Genomic DNA, 17580 nt, shown 5'->3' with positions numbered 1-17580 from the left:
GGAAGTAGTGGGGCCGGAGGGGAACCCTGGGCAGAGGCCAGCACGCCTCGGGCAGCATCTGCTCACACGCGTCTGGTCTGTCCATCTCTGACGGAGAGGTAAGGGGGGTCAGTTTACCTTCTTTTTACCGAGCACCTCGGTGTGAGGCCCAATGCCAGGACACGGACAAGTCCCACCTTAGGTCTAGTTTGGGCTGTAAGTGGGTGTTCTTAGCCTGTTTGGTTGGATAAGGAGACGGCAGCCTGGAGAGGTGGGGCGCATGCCCAGGTGACCCACAGGCAGGGGCAGAGCAGAAAGTGGGCCTGGGCTGCTGGAGTCTGTCAGGCCCCTCCCACCACACGCAGACATGAGGAACCTCGCCCCTTAGCTTTTGCCGACCATGAACAGCTCTAGAGATGACGTCTGGCAGGGGCAGTGGAGTCGAGGACAGAATGAGACACCAAAGCGTGGAATGGAGCCCAGTGCGGAGAAGCAGCCCCGCCCCCCGGGAAACAGGCCCACTCACCTATCAGCACTTCCCACTTGCCGTTGGCCTGGGTCACCTCGTAGGCGCAGCGCATCTCGCTCAGACTCACGCCTCCCAGGATGAAGATGATGAGGCGGGGACCACTGCGGTACTCGCCCGGGGCCTTGTTCTTATGCCAGTGCCCATAGCGGGCGCTGCGGGGGGCAGGGGAGAGATTAATAATGTTCACCCGCACTCAAGTACCTGCACTTCATACCTGCGTGCCACGTGTACATGTTCGTCCGCACACAGTGACACAGAGAGGCTGCGTAGTGAGTGTTGTGAATGAACCGCAGTGGGGCCGGGAGCAGAATTGTTACGAGCACCCTGCTGCCACCTGTCAGTCTCTTAGAAACATGTAGGCAGCAGCCAGGCTCAGGTCGGCTTTACTGTTTGACATGCTAAGTTCAGCAGCTCCTCCGGCGTGCTGCTCGTCCAGGAGTCTACCCCCGGGGGTACACGTTCCTAGCCATGAATGGGCACTCTGCTGGCAGTGAGCAGGAACAGCAGAGCCAAAGGAACAGCAAATGTGCACAGATGCCTCACTGGGCCGGGGCCTCCTGCACTGAGAGGAAGGGCCGTGTGGGCGGGTGGCGCGGTCAGGGCCGGCCTGCACCTGGCTGCGATGAGCACAGCGGGAGGGGCTCACAGCCACACGGTATCACAACGGGACTGCTGTGCAGCTGACATGCCACCAGGGCCAGTCCCCTCACTGCCGCCTGCCTGCTCGAGCGTCTCACCTGACAGCAGTGGTGCTGAAGGAGGCAGAGGAGCGGGTAGAGATGTAAGGGTAGTGCTTGGTATCGAGCTTGTCCTCAATGGTGTCCTGGAAAGAAAAGAGACTGATGTTGCCCAGCCTGTGTGGCTCAGTGGTTGTGCATCGACCCATAAACCAGGAGGTCATGGTTTGTTTCGGGTCAGGGCACATGCCTGGGTTGTGGGCTCGATCCCCAGTGCGGGGCCTGCAAGAGGCAGCCGAGCAACGATTCTCTCTTATCACTGATGTTTCTATCTCTCTCCCCTCTCGCCCCCTCTGAAATCAATACAAATATATAAAAAGAGAAGAGACCGATGTTAGGTCTGCCACCTGCTAGAAAAGGGCTGACGGAAGCCAGGTGAGAATTCGAACAAGTCACTTAGTGAAAACCATGGCAGGTTTGCAGCATCCAGACCCCTCCCTGCTCCCGCTGCTGCTGCCGCTGCCCAAGGCATTGCCCGTGTGGAGGATGCTCCAGAAGCAGCCGACGTGCTGAGATTAGTCTGTAGGTCTGCTCGTTAAGAGAAATTTTTTAAAATTGCATTGATTTTTCTTGCTTTGCTTCCAATTAATTCTTTTTTCTCCCCCTTTTACATTCTATGTGAGACTGCGCTGTATCCTGTCCCATAAATTCCTGACACCATCAGTCTTGTAGACACTAGGCACAGGCAGTCTCTCAGGCAGGAGAAAGCCTTCCACCCTCAGTTGCCCAAGGGGCTAATTATCTGGTGGGTGGCTCCCAGCTCCCCACCTCCTGCTGCCTAGAAACCTACACTCCCTACCAGTTACCACGCAAAGCGTACACATCTCCCTGGAGGTCCGGGAAGGAGGGGCAGAAAAGGGAGCAGAGAACAAAGGAGGGATGAGACAGGGGCTGGCTTTATCTCTGCAGCAAGCCAACAATTGTCTTTGGTTTCTAGATGTCTCATGTTCACCCAGCCTTTTGGTTCGTGAGTTTTAAAAACAGGAAGCTGACTCACTGTATATATTTAAAATACATTTATTTGAACGTACAATTCAGTACGAACACCTGCTCTGCTATGAGTCAACAAAGGGATCCTGAGCAAGTCTCTTCATTCTCTGACCCCAGTCCCACCTGCCTGTCAAGTGAGGAATTGGACAGATTAGCTCTAATCCCGCCCCCAACATCTAGCAGGTGGCATTCCATGCAGGCTTCCCTGACCTACAAGAAGAGATGGGAAGGACAGGCGTCTAACAAACGTGAAACACCTACTATGCACAAAGCATGGGGCCAGAGGACGCAGCAGTTGAGGGCATAGAACCAAGGTATAAAAAGATGAGGCAAACAACAAGCGGCATACGTGCTCAAAGGACCCCCTAACATAGGCTCCTGGAGTCCAGGCGGCCTCTGTGGGCGGGTTGGCCAGGTGGGGTGGTGGGTGGCACAGTGAGACGGATGGGGGCTTTGAAGGAAGAGGCTTCTCTGGTTGGCATGGAGGACGGAGGTGCGGGCTAAGCGGGAGAAGGGAGGCAGGCTGGGCTCACATTCCAGAGGCCCACCCACACCTCCGTATGGAACTCGCTACTCATGGGACCTTCTGGTGCTGTGATCCCCTGGGTTCCTCTGGGTGCGGTACCACTGAGGGGTCTCTGCCTCCTGCTTCCTAGAAATCACGTGGTCTTGGGACCTGCGCCTGGCCGTCTGTTGGGCCTGCTCTTCACCAGCCCCAGGACAAGACGTGCTATGAGGCCTGAGAGAGCTCCGGAAGCCAGTCCTTTGGGTGTCACTGCCCCTGCTAGGCGGTGGAGCTGGAAGCATCAGGCCTTTACGTGAAGAGCCCTGGGCCTGGAGTCTGTCTCCACCCCACCCACCCCACATCACTGACCTCCATGATGTCTTTAATAATCGGGGTCCATCGTGACAGCTGGTAGGTCTGCTCGCTGATGCGCTCCTTCCGCTCTGGCTTGCTCCTGCGACGCAACGTAGACTGAATGCAAACATAAAGATTAGCCTGTCAGGCCACGTGGACCCCGGGGTCCCTGCTGGCCTCTGGAAACCCTCTCCCAAGGCCTCCTTTCAGAACGGCAGCACGGCAAACTCTAACAAGTGGGAGTATTTTCCCTGGAAAAGCCAAAAACATGCCCTTCTAGGAACTGGAGCAAAGTTGGTTCTTTCTTTTCTTTTTTAATATATATATTTTTTTATTCTTATTTTTTATTTTTTTGTCAGTCCTCACCTGAGGATATCTTCCCATTGATTTTTAGGGAGAGTGGAGGAGAGCGGGAAAGACAAAGAGAAACATCGATGTGAGAGAGACACATCGATTGGTTGCCTCCTGTACCAGGGCCCAGGCCAGGGAGGAGCCTGCAATCAAGGTACGTGCCCTTGACCTGAATCGAACCTGGGGCCTTTTGGTCCACAGGCCGACACTCTATCCGCTTAGCCAAACTGGCTAGGGCTTATTTTTTAATATTTTAAATTGATTTCTAGAGAGAGGAAGGAAGAGGGAGAGAGAGGAGAAACACTGATGTGAGAGCAAAACATTTATCAGTTGCCTCCTGTGTGCCCCATACCAGGGATCAAGCCTGCATATGCCCTGAATGGAAATCGAACTGGCAACCTTTTGGTGCATAGGACAATGCCCAACCAACTGAGCCACACCAGCCAGGGCCAAACTTGGCTCTTTAAAGTCATGGCAAATGCAGGTCAAATTAAAAAAAAAAATCTAGGTAGTTAAAAAGAATACTTTGCTGTCGACTGACACCAGGAGAAAACACTACTTTGGGTTTGACTTACTCTTTGATTTTGTTTCAACAGCACAGGATGTACTGAAGGAATCGTCTCCATTCTCACTGTGGTCCCTCTTGTGAACATGGGTCTAAAAATGCCAGTTACAGGCCTCTGGTCTGGTGGCTCGGAAGGAACCCCCACTGGGTCCCTGCCTGGGGCTCCTAGCAGGGTGCTGTGAAGAGTGCTCAGGGCTCTTCCTCATCCTGGGCCCCCCACCCCAGCCTCTCCTAGAGCCCACTGGGGGCTGGGCCTCCCGGACAAGCTGCCCTGACTTGGTCCTGGGTCAGTGGCAGTGTTCATTCTCACGGAAGAAGCTGCGTCTGGTGTCCAAAGGCCGAGCCAGGCCGACCTGCAGGCGCGGCTCCTGCTGTGGGCTGGTCCACAGCACGGCTCAGCTTTGGCGCTGTGCTCCACGCCTGCCTGTGGACGTCGCGGCTCCTGGCGCTAACCCTGTTACTCATCTTGGATCTTTATTCCTCTGATTTTACCTGCTCTCTCTTTCTCAGTGTTGAGTGTGTGCCTCATAAGCTGCCTAAGTAAGTAGCTAGGGGAGAAAAGACCCACCAGTCCTACCCGCCCTCTCCCTGGCCGCGCAAGGCTGGCCCTTACGTCGGTGACGATGGGCACGCCCAGGTGCGCCATGTTGGTGATGATCTCGCTGTCCTCCGGGGGGATCTGGGCGTGCTGGATCAGTTTGTTCAGGTTTTCCTCAGTGATGCCTGAGAGAGCAAAACCCGTCACCACGTCCGCCACTGCACAGCACTCTCAGAGGCCCAGCCCACTGCCTGGCGGGAGGGGGACAGTGCCCCTTCTCCTCAGCATTGCTGGAAATTAACCTGCTCATTGCAGCAACTTTACCGTCAGGCGAGGACAAGATCAGGACTCCTGTTCCACGCTAACCACCCATCCCGGGCTGCGGCCATCGGCAATTGCCCCTCAGGGTCTATGTTTCCCTCGTCTCCTGCTCCTCAGCCACCCCGGCCACCATGGGCCCACATCAAGGTCAACATGGACAGGAGTCTCTGTGCCCATCTTTTTGCACAATGGACACACATGGGCAACTATGATGGGGTAAAAATCAGTTATTTAAAGGCACAGACTACAAGAGTGGTGCAAGTTCAAGGTGTCTGGCAGACACGCTCCCTGCTTTAAGGGCCCCCCCACTGGCCCTAGGCCCTCGGTTATGAGTCCCAGACCACGGGTTAACCCTAGAACTACTGGGGCACAGCCTCCAGTGGAAACTGATTTGCCTGTGTTACATTTCCCCAAACGTAAAAAGCCCCTGGGATCTTCCTGTCAAATACCCTTCCACTCCTTTGACACCACTCTTCCGCCTGCTTGGTCCCCCCAGCTGCCCTCCTCGTGCCCACCACTCCTACCATTCTTGAGAAAGATGTAGAGGAGGATGATGCGGATTTTGTCGTAAGTGCTGACATTTGCGTCCAGCAGAATGGGGACGATGGCTCTCATGGGGTCCTTGATCTTCTCGCCTTCAGCATCCGTGCCCATGGCCAGGTCCTGCAGAAACACGCCACGCTGGCCCCACTTCTGGTGACAGTCTGGATAGGCGGTAACTATTGGGAAACTGTGGGTCCGTAATGTCTGGGACTGTGGCTGGGTTGGGGAGGGTCCTGAGCAGGTACTTCCACTCTCACGACGCCAGCTAGCACCCGGGCAACTAGCACCGCTTTCTAGACCATCCAGGTTTCACTTTCGATGATTTGCCACCTTGTTTACAGGTCGCTGTTCCCTTCCGGAGGTGCCAGTGAACCTGTGCCAGCCTCAGGGGAAGCTTCGAGCCAGGGCAGCAGGCTCAGCCCATCAAGAACTATTGGTCCCATTGTGGCTGCAACTTCCTCTGTGGTTCCCTTTTTTCCCTCAAGATCCCAGGAGTTCATAACAATTATGACCTCAAGTTCATGGCCTCTTCCCAGTCTGGGTGAGAGGAAGGCAGGGCACCTCTCCTAGGCCCCTTCACCTCTCAGTCCCACCACCAGCCTCACGGATGTTTGTTCAGCAGGACCTGATTCTAACACTTTCCAAAAGGCAGATTAAATGTAACTAGTTCACCAAATACTACTGCGCACTCTGCAACAACTTAATTCCGAGGGCTGATCCCGACTGCGCTGTTACCGATGCAGAGATAGCCCACCCTCTGGCGGTGAAGGCCTTTCGGAGAGGATGCCTGTGTCGGCCAAGGTCCCCTGGGAAACTGACAGGTTCAGCCGGGCTGCGTCCATTCGAAGAGGCAATGCATCGGGGCAGGTCTCTCAAACCTAAGCTGAGCCCATCATATCAAACCAGAAGATGTAATCTCAGCATCTCACTGAGAACTTGAGCTGCTTTTACTGTGAAGCGGGCCTTCTGCTGAGGCCTCAGGATGGCTGAGTGCTCTCTCCCCGCCAGAAGCTGCCCCTGGCTGGGTCATGGTATTACAATGGAAGAACTAAGTGCTAGCTTACTGACCCCACACCACACCACACCACACTCCCAGAAGTCATGGCAGCATTGCATTTCCCTCTGCAGATGAGGAAAATACAGAGAGAAACGGGCACAGCAAACATATCCGTGACAGAGACACAACTCAAATCCCAAACTCTGACCCTTCCAGCCCTAACTGCGATCGGTGAGGCGGGGGCGAATTCCCCACCTGCTACTGCACTACCCGAGGCCTCCAAAGCTGCTGTGGCTGCAGCAGGAGGAAAGGCATTCGGATATAAATCAGCCGGCCCCGCCTGTAGGGCTCAGAACCTCTGGAAAGCCAGACATGCAAAATCCACACGGCACGGCCTTCCAGACCATCCAGTCCCTACCCTTGAGAGTGTGCGGCACTGGCTCGCGAGGTGAGACCACACGATCCCATAGGCCTTCCCATCTCTATTTCCTATGATTCTGCAGGATGTTCAAGGTCAGAGGTTAAACTTCTGCTGGGTAAGTGGTCATGGCAGGAAGAGAAGGAAAGGGTCCTACCTGCTCCACCCGGCAGAGCTTGTCCACGGTGCCTTGATAATGCTTCATGCAGTCCTCGGCAAGATGCAGGTGGGTGGAATACTAGGAAAAAGCAGTTTGTGATCAAGAATTACTCACTGATATGTGTGCCACCTACCTAGGATGCATAAACATTGGGCCAGACACCAAGGAATCACCAGCCTCATGCAGGCCAGCACACAACCACCGCAAGGCAGGGCATTATGTGTCAAGAGAGAGGGACAAACCACATTCAGAGGGTCAACAGGAAGGAGGAATCCTTCGTGGGTGGGATGGGGTGGGCTGATGGCTGCACAACATGCCCACAAATTCTTCGACATTACTCCCTCTGGGAGGAGGAGCTTAGTTCCCCCTCCTTGAGTGTGGGCTGGATTTAGTGACTCGCTTCTAAGGGACAGTGCGGAGGAAGTGATGTGTGATGTCCCGCATCAGGACCGGGAGGGCATGTGACTTCTTTCCAGCTCTCTCTCCCGGCTCACTCACTCCGGGGAAGCCAGCTGCCATGTTGTGATGACACTCAGGCAGCCCCGTGGCGAGGTTGATGGAAGAGGAATAGGAAGAATAAAGAGAAAAAGATGAAGAGGAGAAAAGTCCTAGGAAAGAAGCTGTCTACCCCAGCCTCCCATTTTTGATGACTGAGTATCCGTGGATGTCAATGGACCGGTCAGTGTGCCAGGACTCTGAGACGCCTTTCTGAAGCTAATTACACTCAGGGTCCCACTCGGTCACTTTGGATCGCCATACCTTGCTGAGCTCTTTCTGGTACTGGGGCATTTTCTTCAGCATCTGGGACAGGTCCCGCATGGTGGTCTGTAAGGAAAGGAAAGCAGAGGGTCTCACGCCCGTGGCCCTGACCTAGGAGGCTGAGCAAGTGTGGTGGGCGCAGGACAGGACAGCAGCCAGCACCAAAGCCCCAAGTGTGTTCTGTAACTCTCAAAAGGAATCCATTACACACAAGATCACGTGTGTTCAGACTGCCAAGCTTCTGCTCAAATAATTATTGACCCAAATAGCATGACTGTCTTATGGGTGGTGAGCTGAACTCCGGAGCCCAGCCGTTATGTTTTATTTGTTGGACTAGACAGTTACTGAGAGCATAACTCTTGCCAGGAAAGAACATGTTTTTGTCCATCCACTGCCTCTCTGCATCCCAGCTTAAGCTCTCTTGGCATCACGTTCATGTTGAAAGGCTGCAGCTGAGTAGACAGGGGGCAGTAGGGAGAAGGTGAAAGGCTGGAATCTGCATCCTGACAGGTGAAAGGGGTCTGCTTACCCTCTAACTGTGCGACCCACCTAATCCCACTCATTTATCCAGCAAGAATTTATTGAATTACTACTACATTCCAGACACTTTTAGGTGCTGGACATACAAGGACAAAAAAAAAAAAAAAAAGGACGTCAAGTACTTTTGCCTTGAAGAGCTCACGTTTGGCGGGGCCTGTACCTTTGCGTGGCCTGGCGCTCTCTGAGGGTGTCAGTGTGGTGTACAGAGCAGAGGCACGTCACCAGTCTAGGGAGGAGTAGGGAAGGTTCCTGCTCCTCCCCCAGAAACAACACCCGACCTGGCTGGTGTGGTTCAGTGGATGGAGTGTGTCACATTCACCAAGAGCTCACCAGTTCAATTCCCAGTCAGGGCACATACCCAGGTTGCAGGCTCAATCCCCAGTAGGGGGTCCTGTAGGAGGCAGTCGATCAATGTTTCTCTCTCATTGATGTTTCTCTCTCTCCCTCTTTCTTTAATCAATAAGAACATTTTATTTTATTTTTAAAAATATATTTTATTGATTTTTTACAGAGAGGAAGGGAGAGGGATAGAGTTAGAAACATCGACGAGAGAGAAACATTGATCAGCTGCCTCCTGCACACCCCCTACTGGAGCTATGCCCGCAACCCAGGTACATGCCCTTGACCGGAATCGAACCCGGACCCTTTAGTCTGCAGGTGGACGCTCTATCCACTGAGCCAAACCAATTAGGACTAAAAACATTTTAAAAACAAAAAAACACGACACCTGAGCAAAGGACTGGGACTTCACAAGGCAAGGCCCAGACAAGGAGCTCAGGTGTGGCTGGAGGAAGGCGGTGGGAAAAGAAGGAGGGAGACAGAGATGTCCGAGACCAGAGAGTCTCTGGAGCCTGATGACCCAGGTTCCATAGATGTGTCAGCAGGTGGGGCTTGATTCTCCTGGGAACGGGAAGTCGATAAATGGTTTTAAGCCAGGGAGTGACACAATCAGAGCTCATCTCCCTCTGCTGATGGGTAAGCACCTCTGTAAACAGCAGGATAAGGAGAGGCCCAGGAAAGTTAGGTCATGAATTCTAATTCCTTCACAAGCTAAAAAAGGCTTCACAGTTCTTCCAGCTTAAAATGAATCAGGATCCAAAACAGCAAATATGGATCCGCAGAGTAACAGAAAGAAGCTCTCTATAAATATCAGAAGACGGGGTCTGGATCTCAGTCTTGAATGCAGAAGTAAGACAAAACGATCACGGATGAAGGGAGGACTATGGCCCCCAGCTCCCCAGCTCCCCAGCCTGATGCCGGGGAGGCATCCTCCCTGCTCCTGGGGAGAAAGCAGGGTGGGCTCACCTTCTCCCCCGTGTTCATTCTCTTGCTGGAAGAAAAATCTTTCAGAGAACGGGTGACTTCCCTGGAAGACAGAAGAAGGCAGCTAAGTCTCAAAGCAACACTAAGTGCCTCTGTATGAGTGATATTGGATAATGCAAGAGTCTTCCTTTAGGAAAATGTGGTGACTTCTCCTGTCATAAGGGACACATTTCAAGTGACTTTCTGAGACAGACAGACAGTGTTTTTCTAGCTAACATTTTAAACCAGGGTTCTCCAGTGTGGGGTGCATGAGATGATTCCAGAAGAGAAAAGAAAATATTAGGACATCTACTTATGCTTATTTTACTTCATCCTTTTCAAATTTATGTTTTTGTATATGCTGTAAAATATACACATTAGTACAACAAAGCATATATTTTACTTCACAGATAAATTTAATTAAATGTAAATACTGGAAATGTGAACCAACATTTTCTAAAGTTGAGTGATCCCCAAAGTGTGGAGACCACTTCTCAATAGCAGAGCTAGCCAAGACTATTATTTTCTCACTCTTGCCTGTGAATTTCCTGAGGATATCACCAACTCAATGTGGCAGAATGTGTCTTTTTCCAAAAGCAGAATTGTTTAAAGGTCTTATAACATTTACATATTGGAAACATTTTGAAACATTTTCAGAGCAAAGTCTGTTCTGTGTGTGGAGACAGTTCTTGCTCAGAAATTTTAGGTATGACCACAGAAGAGGAAGATCACACACCAGCTACGTAAGAGAGAACTGCATGGTGGGGTCTGGACCTTTAAATGGAACAAACTCATTTTACATACTTAGTGTTTATAAAGCACTAGAGGCCCAGTGCACAGATTCGTGCACTAGTGGGGTCCCTCAGCCTGGCCTGCAGGGATTGGGCTGAAACTGGCTCTCCGACATCCCCCCGACATCCCCCCAGGGGTCCCGGATTGTGAGAGGTCACAGGCTAGGCCGAGGGACCCCACTGGTGCATGATCGGGGCTGGGGAGGGACCACAGGAGGGCTCCATGGTGTGTCCAGCCTGTCTTGCCTGGCCAGACCCCAGCAGCAAGCTAACCTACCGGTTGGAGCGTCTGCCCCCTGGTGATCAGTGTACAGCATAGCGACTGGTTGAATGGTCGGACACTTCGCATATTAGGCTTTTATTATATAGGATTTTGCTGAGAGGTACAAATGCTTTCCAAAATCCTAAAGTCCCCCTAACACAGAATGAATTTTCTAACTTCCTGAAGCTGGTGGAGCCCTAGCCAGGGATCAGAAGGGATTTATCATCAGAGATTAGCATGTTGGCCACTTTGCTGAGGCAGCGAGTTCATCGCTGATGCGCTCCACCCCAGCTGCCCAGAACGCACACTGGAAACACCTTAGGGAGAGAGAAACGCCTCGCCCTGGAGGAGGGCGGGAGGGCTCTTACTGGGACACCTCTGCGATGTGCTTGTGGCGCAGCGTTATCCAGAGGTCGTCGTCCTCGTCCAGAAGCACTTCCTTCACCCGCGCCTCTCCGATGCCGCTCGTCTCATACCTAGAGAGGGGAGGGCCCACAAAATCCATCCAAGTCCCCTCTGGTCTGCAACAGACAAGAGCTCACAGTCCTCAGCAGACAGATGTCCCCAGGAATGACTTTACAAGCTCCATGACCATCTGGTGTCTGCGGAATGGGCACTAATGGCTGCAATTCCTCGGGCAGAGAGCTCCAATCAAGGTCAACTGACACGGAGTTCCGTTTTAGATGCTTCAGGGTCAGCTGACGTGAGCGCCACCTGAGCCATGTGGCTCGGGGTGTGAAGTCAGGTTATAGGTGAGTTACAAGGGAAAGACAAAGGCCACCCTTGGTCCCTCTCTCAGAAAGGCCTGAGCACCATCCAATGCGGGGTGCCTGACACCTTCAGCAGTGACCTGCACAGGCCCTCAGCCTAGGACGCCTGTGAAAGCATGAACATCGAAGGAAGGCAAGAACCACAGGTGCCAAAGGGAGAAGAGCAGAGATCCACTCAGAGTTCCAGAACCTTCATTCACTACCCTTATAATCAATGTAAATGACATGAGAGCAGTGCAGTCTGTTTCCATAAAAATAAAGATTAGTTTTTAGAAACTGAATTTCTAATGATTGCTACCAAGAAAAATGTTTATAATGAAGGAAACGGCTCCTCTGCAAATGAGTTCGGTAAGAAACTCCTGTGGATATATCTGTCATCATATCTGATGATCTGCAAGTAAGATTCAACTCTGAAAAAGATACGCACACATGCCCAAATCGACGACATACTGACACGAGAGCAGACTACAGATCTGGAAACTAAAGTCTTTGTTCTCCCCAAAAGGCGCCTGGGTTCCTGGCTAGAAGTGCCATGAGGATTTTGGGAACTCACAGACAAGCTTGCAGGCTAACTGACAAGACTATGGAAACACCCACTTCTCCTAGGATTGATGACGCCCTTTCCCTAAGTCAGAGGTTGTATCTGGTTCGTTTGCAAAGCTGCAGTCCCTCCGGGCGGTATACTTACTTGTACACATCATTCTCGATAGGCAGCAGATCGTAACTCATAGCCTGAAAGGTCAGCTCATGAAGAACAGGGGAACTGGGGTCGAAACCGCGGTCCAGGATCAGGAGCTGGGAGCGAGCCTTGTCTGGGCCCTAGAAGGAAGGACACGGGGGACTTTCACAAGCCACTCCATACAGTGCTGGCTCTGCACCACGCATGGCCCTCCTGTAAAAGGGGCAGCAGGAAGTGAACTCGGAGACAAAACCTACTGAAATAGCACGGAACACAGTCCCTTTACTGCTTGACCAGAATACCAGTCCACACCATGTGAGAGAGAACCCAGGGTGTCTGTTTCATAGCGAGTGTCCTTTGAAGCAGATCTGAAACGGTGGCTGGTCCAAGGTGAGCTCACAAAGAAGAGCACCACTGGGTTCAGCTACGAACAGGTGGCCCACCAGGCATCTGCCCGGGCCGACGGGTTCCAGGCCCTGGGACTTGTGGCTGTAAACCCGAGATGACAAGAACTCTGTGCCTTGACTGCAGTGGGCTTACAGGAATCTATACATGTGATATAATTAAATAGAACTCACACACACACACACACACACACACACACACACACACACACGAATACGTGTGCAAACTAGTGAGATCTGCACAAGGTCGGTTTTCTGGGGTTGACATTGTTCTGCGGAGGGGGTTCCCAGGACGCAGGGCTTTCAGTGCTAAATCTGGGGTCATCCCGGAGAACAGAAATGAGTCGTCGCCCTGGCTACACTGACCAGAGTCTCAATCGGCCTGCCCAAGGGGCTGAGCATGTCACCAGAGGCCAGGAGCAGGGACAGCGGCACTCACATGACCCGGTGAGAGAATCCCATGGCCCACGGCCACTTACCTCGCCCATGGTGGGGTCATCGGCTTTGTAGGCGTCGAGCTTGTCCTGGATTAGCTGGGCCAGCAGAGCATTGTCCTTGTACTCCCTGCCGAGGAGGAGAGACACGGTGACGGGCCTCGGGGGAGAGGCAGGGCAGTGCAGGCAGGTCAGGGGGCACGCGAGTTTCACCTGCATTGCTCTTTTACAATGAGGACATAGGCACATATGCGTGTATCATTAAAAAGGACAAACAGAATTAAATATTTAGCTCTGTTCCTGGAACAGAAATGAGTGAAAAGCAGCTTCCCATGAGCAGCCCCACATCAGCAGAGGGTCCTGACCATCCGTCCTTTCCCCGGGATCGGCCATCTGAGCCTGACCCACCTGAGTCTCACTTCCCTTGACTCAAATCCCCCTGGGTCTTGTTTGCTAGCAAGTGAGAACCTCTGAACCTTACCCTGGGCTCAGCCTGACAGCGTTTCCGGGGCCCCACCCGCTGTACACACTGTGTTGTGCTGCCACCCACCTGGCCAGGCTCAGGCTGAAGCGCCTCTGCTCCCAGCCCAGCCCTCCCACGCATGAACTCCAATCTGCCACTCCTGTCAGGGGAGAGGGCCTCGGCCCCATCTCCAGCTTTTGTCAGGGAGCACCAACAACAGAGGGGTCAGACGCTGGGGCAGACCAAGGGAGGCGTCATTCTACGGTTACACGTCCAGCAGACAAAGGCAACAGGCTGGGTGGAACACTGACCCGCGCACTCCAGGTTCAGGCCCTCAGCTCCTCTGGCTCCAGTTTCTCCTCCCCTGACTCCTGCGTTCACTCCCCCGTCAACCCCCCAAAAGTTTCCCAGGGACAGCCACTGAAAGACCTAATCCCAAAGCTGGCACTGGAGGCCTCCAGAAATGGCCCCATCTCGCCCTGCCCTACACACCGTGCTAGACTGCCCATCCTCCTCAAACTTGCCCTTGGTTTCCCCAGCTCCACGCTTTTGCTCATTCCAATGGCAAAGCCAACTGTCCACAGAAAAGGCCCTCTGGTCCTCATTGGTCTTTTGAAATCCAAACCTGTCCTTCAAGACCTAGTTCAAACGACCCCTCTAGTCTGAGCTGTTCTTGATCCTCTCAGCTCGAAGGGCCGAAGGGCCCTTGGCTGGTCTGCCCTTAGTCATATCTTGCAGGGCTTACACTGCAGGTGTGCACAGCTATGGCCCATCTGCTGGGATGTTCCCTGCCCGCCCGGATCAGGGCTGTGTCCTCAGGTGGAGTCTCCCCAGCACTTCGCACACAGCAGGTAAGTGATGCATGGATGACTTTATAAAACCTGACTGTGTCCTTTAAAGAATTATTTTACCTTACTCTGAAACATCTTCTGCAAAGATGATGTTTGTTTTTAAAGGTTAGGAAGAGATGAAAAACTACAGGGAGCTTGGGTGGCCACTACATAGGGGTTCATATTTTAGTTACTCATAACTGAACATATATGTATATTTCATGCTCTTTTCTGTATGTATTACTATATTTCACAAAATTTAAAAAATGACAAAACCGTTGGAAGAATAATTATAAATGCGAGACACTCAAATCTTGACCCTGAGACAATTGGCAAAGGAATGTTCAGGCCAGAGGAGTCGGGACAGTTTCTCCCGAGCGCGCTCTTACCCACGATACCGCACGGCGGGGTACTCCTTCAGCGTGGCACACAGAGTGGCGATCTGCTCTGCCAGGCGCTCTAGTATAGGATTCTTCATCTGAGCCTTGTGGGGGCTGTAGAAGCTCTGGAAGGAGTCAGCCGAGTCCAGAGAATACACCTGAGGAGGAGGCAAAAATATACGCATATAGAGTGTTTGCATCCAGGATGCTGAACGTCAGAATTTTCTCCAAACCTGATAGCGAGTCTACAGAGAATGTTTTCATTTATCCTTCAGATCTGGGCTGGGTGTCTGCTGGGCCAGGCACTGTGCTAAACACATGGGAACTATTCGTGACCAAAACCTGATCATCCTCGTGGAGTGCGTGAAGGGAAGGCAGGAAGTAAACAAACAAACATAATGAAAGTAAGTTGTATGGCATGTGAGAAACTGGTGTATGAGAAAACCATAAAGCAGGGAAAGAATGCCCGGGTGGGCCTGACAGGCAGGACAAGGCCTCCTGGAGAAGGTGACGTTTGAACAGGGCTTGAGGAGGTGCAGAGTCTCTCACCAGCAGGGACTTCCCCACGGAGGGATGGCTGTGCGAGGGATGGCTGTGCCAAAACCTGAGGCAAGTGTGTCTGATGAACAATGAGGAGCCCGGGAGGAGAGCAGGAGAGGAGGCTAGTGTCAGACCTCACAGGCCATTAGAGGTTTAAGTAAATAAGGGATAAGCTAGAAATTGTGCTGTGATTGTGTGCAAATGGTGCTTTTTGATTGAATAATTTTGTATCCTCAGGGGTATGTTCTAACTACTTTTCTTTTTCTTTGGAGAGTTCGAAGTTTAAAGTTTTCTCTTACACTACCTAGCCTACCAGCTAAGTATTTTCTCAGAATCTCATTGATGTGAACCGCCCTGATCATCTAGAAAAGCGAAGGGCTGTGTTTGAAGTGTATTGCTTTTTAAAATCTATGCACTATGGTGTGCTGGAACATGCTAAAGGTGGATTGCATTCAATCCAGGTGGTGACAGGGCTCACAGAGAGGAAAAAACGTGCTGCCCTCAGGGAATGGGCTTTGGGCCAAGTGAGCTGGGAAGGAGACCGTGTTTAAATGTTCACGCTGTACTTTTTCCATCCCTCCTTAGCTAAGAACAGGTGATTCCATATGCAAAAATAAAAAAAGATTCCATATGCTAGCGGTCGCCAGCCGGTGCTCCGCAGACCACTGGTGGGCCGTGAGGTCCGAAAGGTTGGCGACCACTGCCATATGCCACAATCATTTTTTATCTCTACAAAAGGCATAAATGTCCTGTTATCTCATTTCTTTGTTTGCCAGAAGATTTTTAAAAATCTTAAAAGACTAAGACATTCATTCTGTGCCCTCTCACAATCAGCTTCTCCTTTACTGGTTTAACAACTCTGTGTTTTCCAAGGAGGCGGCTTGCTGCCGCCCTCCTGGCACTGGCAGTGTTAAGGCTAATGACGAAGGCTGCCATCTGTTCACTCAGCACATGACAGGCTGAGGTTATCTCTACATAGAAACAGTCTCCTTCACAGCAGATGGGCGTTGTCTGATCCTTTCCCACCTCTCCTTCCATGCTCTTTTTGGATTGACCACCTTTTGGTTATTCGGGACTCAGCCAGTTGGGGTGAACGCTGGGAGCATGGAGAAGGGCACACAAAGGCTTTAAAAAGGTCAGAAATAAATACAGAGTAAGATGAAGGCCGGGCAGACCCCTCAGGAATACCGCCTCTTTCCATAAACATCCACTCACAACCCCTCATTGTCTTCCAGAATATGACACCTTCCCTCCCCACTCTGTGTACTGCACCCCTACCCCACCCTCTCAGAGCTCCTGACAGAATAACAAGGATGCAGAGTTCCATGCGCTCCCTACCAGCCTCACCTGGGACTCGTAGGGGAGAAACGCAATGTTGATTTCCGTCAGAGTCTTGATGACTTTGGCTGCTCGAGATTTTACCAGCTCGTTAAACAAGGCATCTGGACAAGCTGCAGGAATGACAAAAGACACTAGGTTTTCCTGTTCGTTTGCTGGTTGATTTCAATAGTCACACGTGTCTGGTAGATTCTTCATTTATTAGCATTTTAACAAAGGAAATAAAAAGTTAATTCCTTCCTAAAATATCCACTACCTCTAGGCTATAAAAGTAGAATAAAAACACCCACAAGGCCCTCAACAGAGAAACAATGGGCAATAAAGACTGAGATTCTGACAGCTAATAAAAAACAACAACTGTTTTTCATATATATTTTTTTTATATTGCAGGAAAAGACCTGCAATATACACAACATCATGCATCCGACATGCTCATGAAAAAGAAAATAACGAAAAATCAAACCACTGGGCAATGTGGTGCTGGTGTTTCTTGGACCCTCGAAGGAACTCCGCCGCTCAGGAGACCCACTTGGTGGGGAACCACAGTTCACGCAGCTCTCCTGGGCCAAACAGTGCAGGGTCCCAGAAATGCACTCTTGTTTCATATTACTCATGCTGCCTACCTGCTCTCTCTTGTCACCCACATTCAAATGGTATAAAAGTATTTTTTGCCAGAACCTTTCCCCACTTTCTCAGGGGTAAGTTCTGCCGGTTTTCCTTCGAAGAACACTAGGGAACCTGTTAGGGTTGTGCGCTCTTTAGCTAGCCCGCCTCACTCAGCTCTCTGCTGTTAACGAAGATTGACCAGGATGTTGGCACACGGGCTCCTTGCGCACGAATAACAGAACGGACTCCAGGACAACGATGCCAGTCTAGCTGAGATAAAGTCCAGGGGAAACCTTTGAGCTTGGAAAGCGGATGGACATACACTATGCTTTAGTGACATCTGGAAGTCCACACGGTGAAACAGCGAGGCTGGCACCGGGACGTTCCGCTCAGTCCTAGGAAGAGGGGCTATTGTCATCAGAAAGGTCTGCACTGGCTACAGGGCTTGCATGTGGGTGTGCTTATTTTTGTCTCTAATGCAATTTTTCTTCTGAA

At 51.7% G+C, this 17580-nt stretch overlaps 1 protein-coding gene across 2 annotated transcripts in view; it reads right to left on the bottom strand.

The window, feature by feature from the left end:
• STXBP1 (syntaxin binding protein 1) overlaps positions 1 to 17580 on the bottom strand; it is a 50183-nt gene that overhangs the window by 7107 nt on the left and 25496 nt on the right. For both annotated transcript variants that reach the window (XM_059658109.1, XM_059658110.1), the window contains exons 6-18: positions 16489 to 16592; positions 14611 to 14759; positions 12974 to 13058; positions 12100 to 12230; positions 11010 to 11117; positions 9592 to 9652; positions 7747 to 7812; positions 6985 to 7065; positions 5394 to 5532; positions 4624 to 4733; positions 3110 to 3211; positions 1246 to 1331; positions 506 to 660 (exon numbers count right to left, since the gene is read on the bottom strand). In XM_059658109.1, coding sequence (XP_059514092.1) covers positions 506 to 660; positions 1246 to 1331; positions 3110 to 3211; positions 4624 to 4733; positions 5394 to 5532; positions 6985 to 7065; positions 7747 to 7812; positions 9592 to 9652; positions 11010 to 11117; positions 12100 to 12230; positions 12974 to 13058; positions 14611 to 14759; positions 16489 to 16592 — 1377 coding nt within the window. The remainder of the gene's footprint in view (positions 1 to 505; positions 661 to 1245; positions 1332 to 3109; positions 3212 to 4623; positions 4734 to 5393; positions 5533 to 6984; positions 7066 to 7746; positions 7813 to 9591; positions 9653 to 11009; positions 11118 to 12099; positions 12231 to 12973; positions 13059 to 14610; positions 14760 to 16488; positions 16593 to 17580) is intronic.

The sequence above is a fragment of the Myotis daubentonii genome, chromosome 11 (assembly GCF_963259705.1).
Source record: "Myotis daubentonii chromosome 11, mMyoDau2.1, whole genome shotgun sequence".
NCBI lineage: Eukaryota > Metazoa > Chordata > Mammalia > Chiroptera > Vespertilionidae > Myotis > Myotis daubentonii.
The sequence above is the reverse complement of the archived record's forward strand: the minus strand, read 5'-3'. Positions and strand labels throughout refer to the sequence as shown.